Below are 12894 nucleotides of genomic sequence, written 5' to 3'. Positions count from 1 at the left end.
GTCCAATTTTTTTCACCTTGGAGGTAACAATTCACACTCCTAACCTGAGACCATGATGTCAATGGAAGGGACACAACTGAAAAACTAGGGGCTATTTTTGGATCTGAGGATTAAGGGTGAAAGTAGGAGACCGTGCACTCTCATCCTCACTTTTATATCACTCTTTTTAAACATGTAAATCGCACCATCAAAATTCTGCCAGGCATTTTCAGGGAGCTTCAGTTGGCCAACAGATTACTCTTCCATTTATAAAGGCCAGCAATTTATTGCCCAATCTCTAGAAATGTCAATGATCTTGCTCCAAGGCAGAGCTGTAATAAGATAAATGCAACATGTAGTGGCTAATTTAATGATAATAGCACATCTAAATTGTCTCCCATTAATCTTCTTCCTTGACTTTTCTGAATGATAAAAACATTTCATACATCAATAAGCATCTGTTATAAAATCCATCTTAAATGCCTCATAAAATAGGAGGGAGTTAGACTAAAACAGAGGTCCCCAACTCCCGGTCCGCAGCATGCCAGAAATTGCAAACAAGTGAAGCCCCATCTGCGGGATTCAGGCAGCACATGAAGCCACACACCCCTTGGTCTGTGGAAAACCCTCTCTCCACAGAACCAGTCCCTGATGCCCAAAAGGTTGTGGGCCGTTGGATTGAAAAACATCTATGCAGTAATTGGCCTTCTTCAATATCTCAATACAGAATTATCAAAATGTATCCGGTATATTGCTTAGCTTAACCAGGAAAACCACTTCCAAAGAGGTATTACTAATTTGATTAAAGAACTACTGTTTGTTTTTCTAATTTTTTTGTGCCTTATTGCTTTATTAAAAAATAGGATAGTAAATCACTAAAAACCGGGGGAGAGTTCTCATACATAGGAAATATATTTTGCATATTAACAGTGCTATAAATCTACTCCCACCTAAACACACTACAAGCTATTGAAATTATACAGCAAGGTCATTAATAAATGCATAAATATGCACTGTGGAAGCATGACCAAGAGTTAGGGTACATACCTTGACTATCTTTAGATTTCAAAGCAGTCACATGTGTCAACTACAAATTGAATGAATAAAATATTTTAGAAACCTTTATCAAAACTTGCAAAACCTTTCAAGCATATTCATTTTCTGAGCAATATCTATAAAATGTTGTCCTAAAAATAAAGACATAAACTGTCTATATGATAATAAAAACCTTGTTGCTATTTGAACTTTTGCAGAGCACAGCATCATGAATGTGTTGACATTTATAGTCTTATAAATGTCAATGTCAGGAATGTACCGTACTTTTCGGAGTATAAGACACACTTCTCCCCCTCCCAAAAAAAGTGGGTGGAAATGTCTGTGCGTCTTATACAGTGAATGTTGCCAAAGCCCTGCCCACCCACCGGCCCCCACCCTTTGGCTTCTGCCTCCCAGCAATTTGCCTTCTTACAGCAAACAGTGTGGTCAGCTTCAGCACAGCCTGATTTAGCACGAGATGCTGATTGGCGGTTGGATCTGAATACCTATCAGTTGTTCCAGGCTGTGGGGATCGCTACCACCCATCGCCGCCAATGCTGCCCATCACCACTGCCACCTATCGCCTTCTCCACACGCCCCATTTTTGGCTCGTTCCAGGTGGCGGGGATAGGCGGCGCCGATGGGTGGCGATGGAGCCAATAGGCAGTGGCGATCTCCACAGCCTGGAACAGCTGATAGGAGGTATTCCGGGAGGCAGATCCAACCGCCAATCAGCTGCTCGTGCTAAATCAAGCTATGCTGAAGCTGACCACACTGTTTGCTGTAAGGAAGCAAATTGCTGGGAGGCAGAAACAGATTTTTTTTTTTCTTATTTTCTTCCCCAAAACCTAGGTGTGTCTTATACTTTGGATCATCTTATAGTCCGAAAAATACAGTATTTATAAAATTTCTATGCTGTCAATTCTTCACAATCACAATGGCTTACAACAGAATATTCAGATATCAAATATTAAAGGCTCTAATGCTGGGAAAGGTGGAAAGAAAAAGACGACAACAACCAGGAATAAAGTGGTTGGCACACTATCAGAAAACCTGAAGAGGTTATGAACAGATCATAATGGAGAAAATCTATGTGGTCTCTAGGAGCTGATGCTGACTTGATTGATAGCACATAATCAATCAAACATTTATATTACTTAATAATGAGAAATAGGCATCCAAATAGCAACAATCACAAACATTCCTCAAAACCAAGTCTTCAAAGCCTTCAGAAGACAATCAGTGAGGGAGACAGCCTAATTTTTAGAGGGAGTTTGTTCCATAATGCAGGCACCATGATAGAAAAGCCATCCAGATGCAAACAGCCTGCAGGCAGGAGTTGAACAGCATTTCTAGCAAGGTCTGAGATGGCAATATTAAAAGAGTTCGAGCAGTATATTAATAATTTTGCACCCCAATAATCAGATAACTTCTCACAGCAGCTTCATGAAGATATGAATTACAAAGTACAAGAGAACATTTGGGGTACCTCACAAGGGAGAGACCACTGAGCCAATTTCATATCTCCCACTGACTAGAACTGCCCACTAAGACAGGAACAAATGGTTCCCCTAATCATAGGCAGCCCAGATAAATAACGCTGTTACTTGATGTATTTTTTGAGAAATGCTTAATGAATCAGTCAATACAATACTGTACCTTTAATAACTTCAGCTGGGGAAATGTAAGCTCTTTAACTGCAATCTCAAATAATTCCAATGTTTCAGTTTCCATTTTCTTTACAGAAAGAGTGAAAAAATACAGGTAAGTTATAAAATCACTGAATTTACTGAATTCACTGAATGTTAGAAATTCTTCTAAGGCTATCTGCTAGGAAGTAGATCTGATAGTTAAGGTACCAGGTTAGAAACCAGGAAAATGTGAGTTCTAGCTCTCCCCCCCTTAGGGATAAAAGCTAGCTGGGCAATTTTGGGCAAGACACTCTCTCAGCCCAACCCTGTTTACAAGGGTTGCTATGGGAAAAATAAGAGAAGGAATGAGGTATGTTCATTGCCTTGAGTTACTTATAAAGTAATACAGGTAAAAAAAATTTTTTAAAAAAACTAATACATAAATTTAATAGGACTTACTCCCAGATGAACATATGCAGATTGTGTTGTAGAGTCAATGTAAGCATTTTCGTAATAATTATTTATACAAATTTGTATTAAATAATCTATAATAGTTATATATTAATTAAAAAGCAAATAAAAAAAGTGAAGCTAATAAGTAAAGTAACATTAAGGATAATATTAAAGATTCCCTTATTAGGAATTTCAAGGTGTTTAAACTATAGACAGCATAAAAAGAACAAGAAAAGACAGCATAGTGTCCTGAAATATAGTGCTATCTAGAAAACCACATATTTTTTCCAAATTTTCCATTTGAGACATGTTACTCTAATAAATATCCCTGTGATTCATTCAGATCAATAGGTGCCTTAAACTTAACAATTTTGATCTTGAGTATCAAGAGAAGGAAATAAATAGGTAAAATATAGTATTCTGAAACAGAAACCATTAATTGAATTGTATTGCTATCAACAATGTTAGCTTCTTGAATTAAAACCATGTAATGGACACTCAAAACATTAACTAAATCATGTACAATGAACATACCTTTTTCATTGCAATGCAGCAAGTAAGATCATGATATATAATTGGGATATGATCTCGGGAAAGGTGTACATCAAATTCCACAAAGGCTGCTCCCTAAGTGAAAAGTGTGGGGGAAAAGGGAGAGGGAGATAAACAATATAGAATTTAGAAGCTAAGTAGAAAAAACATGCACATAAAGAAGTTTTCTCCCATTCATTCCAAGCCTGTTACATTGTTTTCATGTCATCTTTCTCCGATGGAATTATTATTATTATTATTATTATTATTATTATTATTATTATTATTATTATTATTATTATTATTATTATTATTATTATTAATTTTGTATACCGCCCCTCTCCCAAAGGACTCGGGGCGGTGAACAGCCAACAGATAAAATACAGAAAATACAAAAATTAAAACAATATTAAAAAACCAATTAAATTAATTTGGCCCACAGTTAAAACACCCCCATTGAATCTGACTCAATGTATGCTTTGAGAGAAATGCCAGGAGTCACATTCCTAGAAGCAGGAAGGCCCAGCACACAAAATTAATGTTATTTTCATTAATAAGCATTAACTGTCATGTTTTGATGCTATCTGAAAATAAATGAATTTCCAAACTGCCGATCTTTGAGGAAATTTTCTCTTTATTGAGCATAGTGATCTGTCCCTGGCTCTTTCGCGGTCAGCACTGACCTCTGGCCCCCAAGCCCTCCCTTTCTGATCCCCAATTCTCTGCGTCTCATTGGCTATCTTCCAAGCCACTCTCCTCATCCCATCTCTATCAGATCACAGGAATGTCCCCCCCCTCCTCCCATCTCCAAGGAAACAGAATCTTCAAAGGAATTAAGTAGGCAAAAGTTCAAGCTTCTCCTCTCCTTTCATATGTCAACGCTGGAACGCTGACATCAACTAAATCACATAACATTCATTTAATATCTCATGAAAATTTCCTCCATCTTTCCTACTGAAATTTAAAATACAAAAGTAACTTATTGAGGTTCTGTGGGGGAACATTTTAGTTACCTTCAGGCTGCAAGGACAAAAAATTCAAGCAATGTTCATTATTATCCCCCTTCATAGAATTCATAAATGATCCCTTATCCCATTACTATGCATTAAAATTCCCTTGGGCATTAGGTACGTAATTTGGCAAAGAATTCTAAAATAATTCCTTGACTTTGAATTGGATCCACAGAGCTTCCTTCACAGATTCAAAGCGGTCTTCAATTTAGAATAAGTGGGGAGATCTCTTCGAATAGGTGGGCATGAATGCATGAAGAAGAAATGTATGAAAATTTAAGATCTAGAATAATTTTTACATTCATTCTTTCCCCACAATTTCATCTGCACGTATTCTAAAAAGTAACAAGTTTTTAAAAAGTTTTCCAATCACAAAACAACTAAAGAAACTGGTGCAAATTGAGTCGATTTCTTTCAGTGGGAATATCAGTCAAGCTGACCATGTAAATATGGTTTTCAAGAGGAAATGAACATATTATCAGGAACACAACATATATTTAATTGTTTGACAAATACTTTTTTCTTATGATACTATTGCTGCTTCCCCAAATGTGCTATGAAATAATTTCTGATATTTAATATTTTTCTAGATTTTGTTCCATCATGCTTACCTAGAGCTATATAGTTATTATATTTTAAAGATAAAGGTTTTTCCTATCCAGTCATGTCCAACTGTAGAGGATGATGATCACCTCTGTTTCTTAGCCAAGAAAGCCAGCATTGTCCAAAGACACTTCTGTGGTCGTGTGGCCAGCATGATGATATGCTGAGGCGCACATAACATTGTTATCTTTCCACCATAGTATCAATTTATCTACTCGCATTTGCATGCTTTCAAACTGCTACGTTGGCAGGAGCTGGGCAAGTAACAAGAGCTCACCTTGTCTGCGGTGCTTGGGTCTTGAACCCAGATTTCCAGTTGACAAGCTCAATGCCATTAACCACTGAGCCATTGCTTCCCGTTATATTATATATATTGCGTCAACTGACAATTTGTTAGCATAAGACACTTTTTAAGTGAACAATCAATATTGACATTCTAAAAAGAATGATATAATTTCAGAGTCTTTTCAAAGTTTTTGTTCTTTACGCTTTTGCAGTCCTTCTTCTGCCTTTTGGGTGGAGGGCTTGCATCATACAGCTAGAATTTTGAGGTAGTTATTAGGTTGTAAAGTAATTAAAAACTATCTCCCACTGTGAAAATTCACAAGACAGTAATTATCATTTTACAAGGATAATATTTGGGATATCACTAAAAGCTATTAAAGAGTTTAATACATTAAAATCCGAAGTACAGCAACATAAAATTTTCATAGAAAATGTGACAATTAAAATATGTAAGGCTAAACGAGGATATTGCTTTCCCCCCCAATCTTTTATCTTTTATCTAGGTGCTGTATAATTAAACTGCAGAAATATCCCACTGTCTATTTCTTTTGCTTTTTAGAGAGGGGAGACAATAGTTCTAAGAAATAAAAAGGAAGACCGAACACTGATGTTTATAAAAAATTAATCTATTAATTCATGTATGCCATTCAAAAGCTAGCTTTAAAAGATATATCCTACTAGGTTCCATTAAAAAGTTACAGGCTATAATTGGAACCCAAGATAATTGGTGACTTTCAACAGCACGTTTGGGGAACATGGCTCTCTCACTCTTATATTGAGGGCTTATCGGTGGCAGAAAAACGCTAGTTGGATTTCAGCCAGTTTCTTTCAAGTATAGATCATTTATTTATTTGCAAACACATTTCTAAATGTTAGTATGCAAAAAGAAATTATTTTTTAAAAAAGTAGTATACATACATGTTTAGCAGCATTCTTTAAAGAAGCAATGGTATTTTCTCGAATTTTAGCAAGTCTGAAAAGACCCACATATAAAGAAAATCAGTGCAAATACAAGTAAAACAGATTTGATCTACAATATGTAAAGATTCATCTTGTCATGTTTTCCTGTTAAAATAGATATAAAATCTTATGCTACAGAATTTTGTTTTTTAAAAAAATATCAAAACCAAAAAAATTACTGTATTCAGTAATTCAGAAGTTATACACAGAGTTGATGATATTGCCACTATAAATATTTTATTACTATAAAATAAACATTACATACTCCAAAGTTTTAATTTATGAACTTAGTTGAGGAATAAATATTTGGGGACAGCACTTCAGAATGTGTTGAATTGAAGTTCTAGTTTTTGCCTCTATAATTTAACTTTTCCCCTTCAGACAAATGAGGGGAACAAGGGATTTTATTTCATGCAGACTGTACAGGATCGAAGAATCCATTGTCCCCACCCTTCATACAGAAAGCTTCAATGTATGAATTTATAATTATAACTCAATCAGATGATCTTACTTAGTAGTAGTTGTAGAGTTCCCAGCGCCCCTATGGCCAACATCCAGTCCTGTTCTTGGTTTCCAGTATTTGGCATATGAAGCTTCCATATCACAGGAAAACCCATTAATTGGCTTAATAATTATATAGTCCACTATGGAAAGAGAGTAAATAGAATTGTTTTTCCGATTCTTCATTTTTAACAATTAAGCTACATTTCATTTAAATCCACTAGAAAGCAACCAAACTTCCCAAACCTAAACAAGAAAGATTCACTTATACTGATATCAATAATCATTAAATAGATCCTTGTTACTTTCATTGCATACAATGTTTGCCTTCTTTAAAATTGCCTCGGTGTTCTGGTGGAGTCATCAGATTATTATCCTCCCTTCCAGCATGCATGTAATTCTATCAAGTGCTAATCGAATCAGTATTTAAAAATCAAGTAGTGGGAAATGTTTTTAGCCTAAGTTCATATTTGCATTGCTACCATTTTTTTTTAAAGAAAATAAACATACCTCTAACTTTTCCTATTGTTTTTCGTGAACCTCTGTTCATAATGGGAAGCGTGAGAATACCAGCGCTCTTTCCTGATTCTCCAAGGGTGGAAGATAACAGACAAGCAGAGCCCACATGGCCTGGAATCTCATCTCCTTGGATAACGGTTTCACCAAGATCTTCCTACAATTACAAAATTAGGTATTTAAAGTTATTGCTTTGCTTATGCAAAAGGTGAAAACATTTCCCTTAATATCAATGCCTAAAATTGGAAAAGTATTCCACAAGACAAGAAACAATGGATGGAAACTAACCAAGGAGAGAAGCAAGCTAAAACTAAGGAGAAATTGCCTAATAGTGAAAACAATCAACCAGTCGAATGGCTTGCCTTCAGAAGTTTTGGGTACTCCATCACTGGAGGCTTTCAAGACGAGACTGGACAGTCATTTGTCTGAAATACTATGAGGTCTCCTGCTCAAGCAGGGACTAGATGACCTCCAAGGTTCCTTCCAACTCTGTTATTCTATGTTTAATTAAAGCCATTGTTATGTTTGATTTATAAATAACTCATCTTGTCACTATTTTTAAATCCCCATGCTAGATTTAGAGATTTAAAATAAGAATTTCTTGAAAAAGCTAGATGATCTGCCTAAGCTCTCTATATTTGGTAATATATTCAATACTTTTTAGAAGGGCTAATGAACTGTGGTGCTGATATTTAAGGCAAGAGAGATTTCTCATTAAAATAACACCATGATGTTTCCATTTGGATGCTAGGCCAAGGTATAGATAACATATTGCTGTCTGGACATTTTGATCCATTTAGATCCATAGCTCTATTCAGGCATAACCAGTGGTGGGGATTCAATTTTTTTAACAACCGGTTCTGTGTGCATGGCTTAGTTGGGGGTGTGGCTTGGTGGTCATGTGACCAGGTGGGCGTGGCTAGCTGGTCATGTGACTGAGTGGGCGTGGCTAGCTGGTCATGTGGCCGGGTAGGCATGGCTATCTGCATAGGGACTACTCAGAGGGCTGAAAAAAGTCATTTCTGACTGGGCCTCGCACTTTTGACCGGTCCTCGCACTTATGACCATCCTCACATTTATGCCCGTTGCGGCATTCTTAACAACCGTGTCACTCATTTCACAACTGCTTCTCTTCATCATGGTGACAAGATAGGGCAAAAACGTAAAATGTGAGGACAGTCGTAAGTTCGAGGACTGGTCAAAAGTGCAAGGACCAGTCAAAAATAACTTTTTCAGCCCTCTGAGTAGTCCATATGCATAAATGGATACAGCAATAGAGAGGGATGAAGGAAGGGAAGGGAAATTAGAGTAGGAGTGAGGGTAAGAGAGGGAGGAAGAAAGGAGGAGAAGGAGAAAGGAAGAGGAAGTAGGGAGGAGAAGAAGAGGGGGGGGGAAAGAGAAAGTAAGAAGGAAAGAAGAGAGAGAGGTGGTAGGTTTGAGGAGAAAGATTGCTGTACAATAAAAAAGATGAAAGGGAAGAAAGGCAACCCCAAACAAATATAAAGATATTAAGATAAAGAATGAATTGTTAAACTTTAAAGAATAAAAGAGAACAAATATGAATAAATAGCAATAATTAGAAACACACATACAAACATACAATGTATTTTCTTTGAAGAGAGTATTTGGCCGGTTCACAAATTTAAACAGTGTTTAGTCATTTCAATTAAATTTATAATTTCTATATTTCCTTTTTGCCATATTTATTCCTCATCTATTTTTTAAAAAAACCAATATTACCCTTCATCCTCATCTCTAATCTTAATCAAATTCAATTTTTCCCTTCTATTCTATATTATACCCCTTCCCATTGTCATCTATTTTTATATCCATCCTCACATTGGTTAATTATGTAATATTACAGTTTAATACAAATTCAACATTTTAATATAAATCAATTAGTTATATAACTATCTTTTTTGTATATTAATCAATATGACCATGAATATTCCAATTATTTCCATGCAATCCAATTTCTTACAAATCAATTAATTATATTTACCAATAATAATAAACCAAATAATTTCCCCCATATATTCCTCCAAACCACAACTTAACCATTTCTGCTTTCCACACAATATACAATTAATAGTATCTCAATTATTACAATTCCCTAGTTAAATAGAGCTTTTTTTCTTTTGTGTTTTAAAATCTTGAACTCTCCTCTTTTGCCCTAAATTTCCCATTGTTTGCAGTTTTGCACCTACCTTTTTTGGTGAGGAAAAAGAAAAAGAAATTTCTCTCTGCCTCATTTTGTCACATTGCAGCAAAGACCCTGCTTTACTTTCAGTTTTGCTTTTCCAGCATAGCTAGGCTAGGGGGGAAAAAATCTGCTCGAGCACTCTTTGCAGATAGCAACAGAGTCCTGGCAAAACAGCTGAGAGCAGATCAGCTGAGAGTCGGGAGGCCGATCTAATCAACTTGTGCTAATTAACCGATGCTGAAGCTGAAGGGGCTGTTTTTTCTTGCTGTTTGCTTGCAAGGAGGTAAGTGCTGAGAGGCACAGGCCAAAGGGTGGGGGGCACCCTCCTTGCCACTTAGCCCCTCCTGCTGCCCCCCTTGCCTCTTACTGCCCCCTAAGGCATTCCACCGCCCCCCAGGGGTGGTACCGTCCACTTTGGCAACCACTGGCTTTACCACTTAACTACTTAACAACCGGTTCTACCAAAGTAGAATCCCACCACTGGGTCTACCCATTTATTTTTGCAGGTGTTGGTCTACTCATTTGTTTTCTTTTAACACTGATCAGCTGTAGGGTGGCCCTTTGAAGCCCCGCAGCAGCTGCGAGGCCAATAAAATTATAAAAAAACACCAAACTGTTTGTTAAATTGTTGGCTCACCCCGCCCCTCGCCCAGTGGTGCGGAGGGGCGGGGCAAGGGGCGGGGCAAGCCAGCAATTTAACAAACGGTTCGGCCGAATCGCCTAGAACCGGCAGAATCCCACCACTGGGCATAACCAACAGTTGACTGTGGAAGCTATAATTCAAAATATCTGAAGGATACTAAGTTGCATACTCCTACATCAATTTGAGGTTTGCTCTTTGTTATCATGCACTGTTAGTAGAGACAAATATTAGTGAAACATAGAGGGGGACAGATCCTTCCAGTCCATAACATCTAAAAAGTATCAGGCTTCCTAGACACACTAAACAAGAACTTTAAATAAAAATTGTAGTTCAATTTAGGATGATTAATTCATGAGCAAATACCTAATTCTCTGTTAGGGCATATTTTAAAAAATGTCTGAACATCAACATTCATTAGTCATCAAAACAAAAGAACCAAGTTTTATACATAGCCAAGTCTTTACCTCAAAAAAGTCAAAGATTAATTCAAGGTTATCTGGTTCCATGGTCTGTATGGTATATTCTGTCCAGCGATCTGCCTGCAGACCATATCCACATTCAGGCTGAGAATGTCGAGATTTGTACTCAGTATCACTTATAAGTGAAATTTCTAACGTATTTGCCATTTTATGATGAAGCATAGGTAAAAGTCTGTCATCATTATCATCGTCGTCATCCTCTTCCTCCAAACCTTCAAGGGTGAGTTTCACTCTAAACAGAAAAAAAAAAAAGCTAAGTTTGATGCAGTATACAAGATTGATCAGCTGCCCAGCTGCCCTTCAAAGGTCAGCATGAAAAAGGTTATTACTCTTATACCTTACTTGATGTTTTTCTAGAAGCATTTTATTGGCCATTATGGAAAACAAGCTGAAAGAGACAAACTCCTGACAGATCCAAATGTGCTTTACACAAGACATCCAAGGTTACTCTAATAGTACATTTACTAAAAATGTACACTTTTTTCCTACACTTATTAAAAAGTGAAGTATGATTATGCTTGTTCCAGAAGTTCAAGAGAATCAGTTTTAGAACTGTAACTAACTTCAATTCTCCCACTGAGAATTGATGTTGGCATTGATTTTACTATTGTTTCTCTGAAAATGTCCACACAAAGCCCCATACAAAAGATATGCATAGAACAACCATTGCATTATAAAAGCAAAGATAAGCACTTTAATAAACTGTAAATGGACTAAAATAACCATACCTAAATCTAGATTTTTTGAATTTTTTCTTTGTTATCGATACAGGTGGTTTTTCAGAAAAATGTAGCCGTAGCCTTATTTCTGTCTGACATGTCAGCCATCCGGAATCAACACTCTCCACATCATCTGACAAAACAACAAAAGTATTGTAAAATCATCTTGCTACATTATGAAATATCATTAAAACCCATCTAAATAAAACATCTGGGTACTTTATACTATGGATAAACTGCGAGTTTTAGGTTAAAAAAATATAGCCATGAAGTTTGGCTTATCCACAGATGGGCTTAACCACAAGTATAGACAGTAAGTAAAAGGTACCTCTTTATATTTGTAGACTAGCCTATCTGAGAATAAGCCAACCCTTCAACTGTAACTGAAAATCCATCCTAAGCTTATTTCTGCTGAATTAGTCAATATGGATCCAAATCAAAATACTTTTCGGTTGGCCCAATTTTAGCAACTATTACATGGAATACTAGTACAATTCAAGTTTGGATTTCCAAAATCAATCCTACACAGTAGAAAGGGGATTAATTTATGTTTTTTTCTTGTAAACTGCTCCCTAGTCAAGTTAAAAGAAACACTGGAGGGAAAAAAGACACACTAATACATACTCATCCCAGCATTACCAGCAGCATTAAGTGTGGTAGTATTGGCTCTAAATTAAATTGGATGAATTTTGCAGAAGGTGGAAGGAACTACTACAGAGATAGAATTTATCAGAGCTTTTGTTCCTATTATAGGGCTTCCTACTGTTAATTTACCTATAGGAAGGATTCTTTTGAGTTATATTTTAACATAATTAGAATTGAATTTTAAAAGTAGAAATCCAAGTTATTCCTATAAACAATGTGGTAGTGTGCGTTGAAAGGATCAATGTAACTGCTGTGAATGGTTTTGTTGGTTGTCTCCAAGTTTTCTGGGTATTGGCTAACTCAGGGTATCAAATGGCCCAGTCTACCCAATGCAAAGAGGAAACATGCCAGCAGTTTGGGGAGTGGTGTCAAGCTGGCCACGCCCAGTGAGTGGCGTCAAGCTGGCCATGCCCACCTAGTCACCCACACACCCCGGGGCCCCCGAGGTCAACCACAGTCCTGATGCGGCCCTCAATGAAATAGAGTTTGACAGCCCTGGGCTAACTGAAGACATCTCCACTGTGGATGACTGCCGTGCAGGATAAAGAACTGGCAAGCAGATCAGTTCTTTGGAATCTCTACAGATAGGAAGAAAACAGGAGAGCACCTCTGTCTGGCAGCTTCTTGTGAGGAGACCTTACAATAGTGGTCTCCCATGGATTTGAGTGCCAGAAGCCAAGGGAGACAACATCTTTGCTCCC

General features: G+C 36.9%; 1 protein-coding gene across 7 annotated transcripts in view; it reads right to left on the bottom strand.

Moving 5' to 3' along the window:
- The window catches only part of GPCPD1 (glycerophosphocholine phosphodiesterase 1), an 83861-nt gene that overhangs the window by 23860 nt on the left and 47107 nt on the right, over nt 1-12894 (bottom strand). For all 7 annotated transcript variants that reach the window (XM_034432322.3, XM_087882329.1, XM_034432320.3 and 4 more), the window contains exons 7-14: nt 11558-11681; nt 10815-11061; nt 7499-7661; nt 6999-7131; nt 6446-6500; nt 3633-3725; nt 2674-2751; nt 1027-1066 (exon numbers count right to left, since the gene is read on the bottom strand). In XM_034432322.3, coding sequence (XP_034288213.1) covers nt 1027-1066; nt 2674-2751; nt 3633-3725; nt 6446-6500; nt 6999-7131; nt 7499-7661; nt 10815-11061; nt 11558-11681 — 933 coding nt within the window. The remainder of the gene's footprint in view (nt 1-1026; nt 1067-2673; nt 2752-3632; nt 3726-6445; nt 6501-6998; nt 7132-7498; nt 7662-10814; nt 11062-11557; nt 11682-12894) is intronic.

This window comes from Pantherophis guttatus, chromosome 1, assembly GCF_059756535.1.
Source record: "Pantherophis guttatus breed Tessera chromosome 1, ASM5975653v1, whole genome shotgun sequence".
NCBI classification, from domain to species: Eukaryota; Metazoa; Chordata; class Lepidosauria; order Squamata; family Colubridae; genus Pantherophis; species Pantherophis guttatus.
This window is presented reverse-complemented; position numbering and strand designations above follow the sequence as displayed.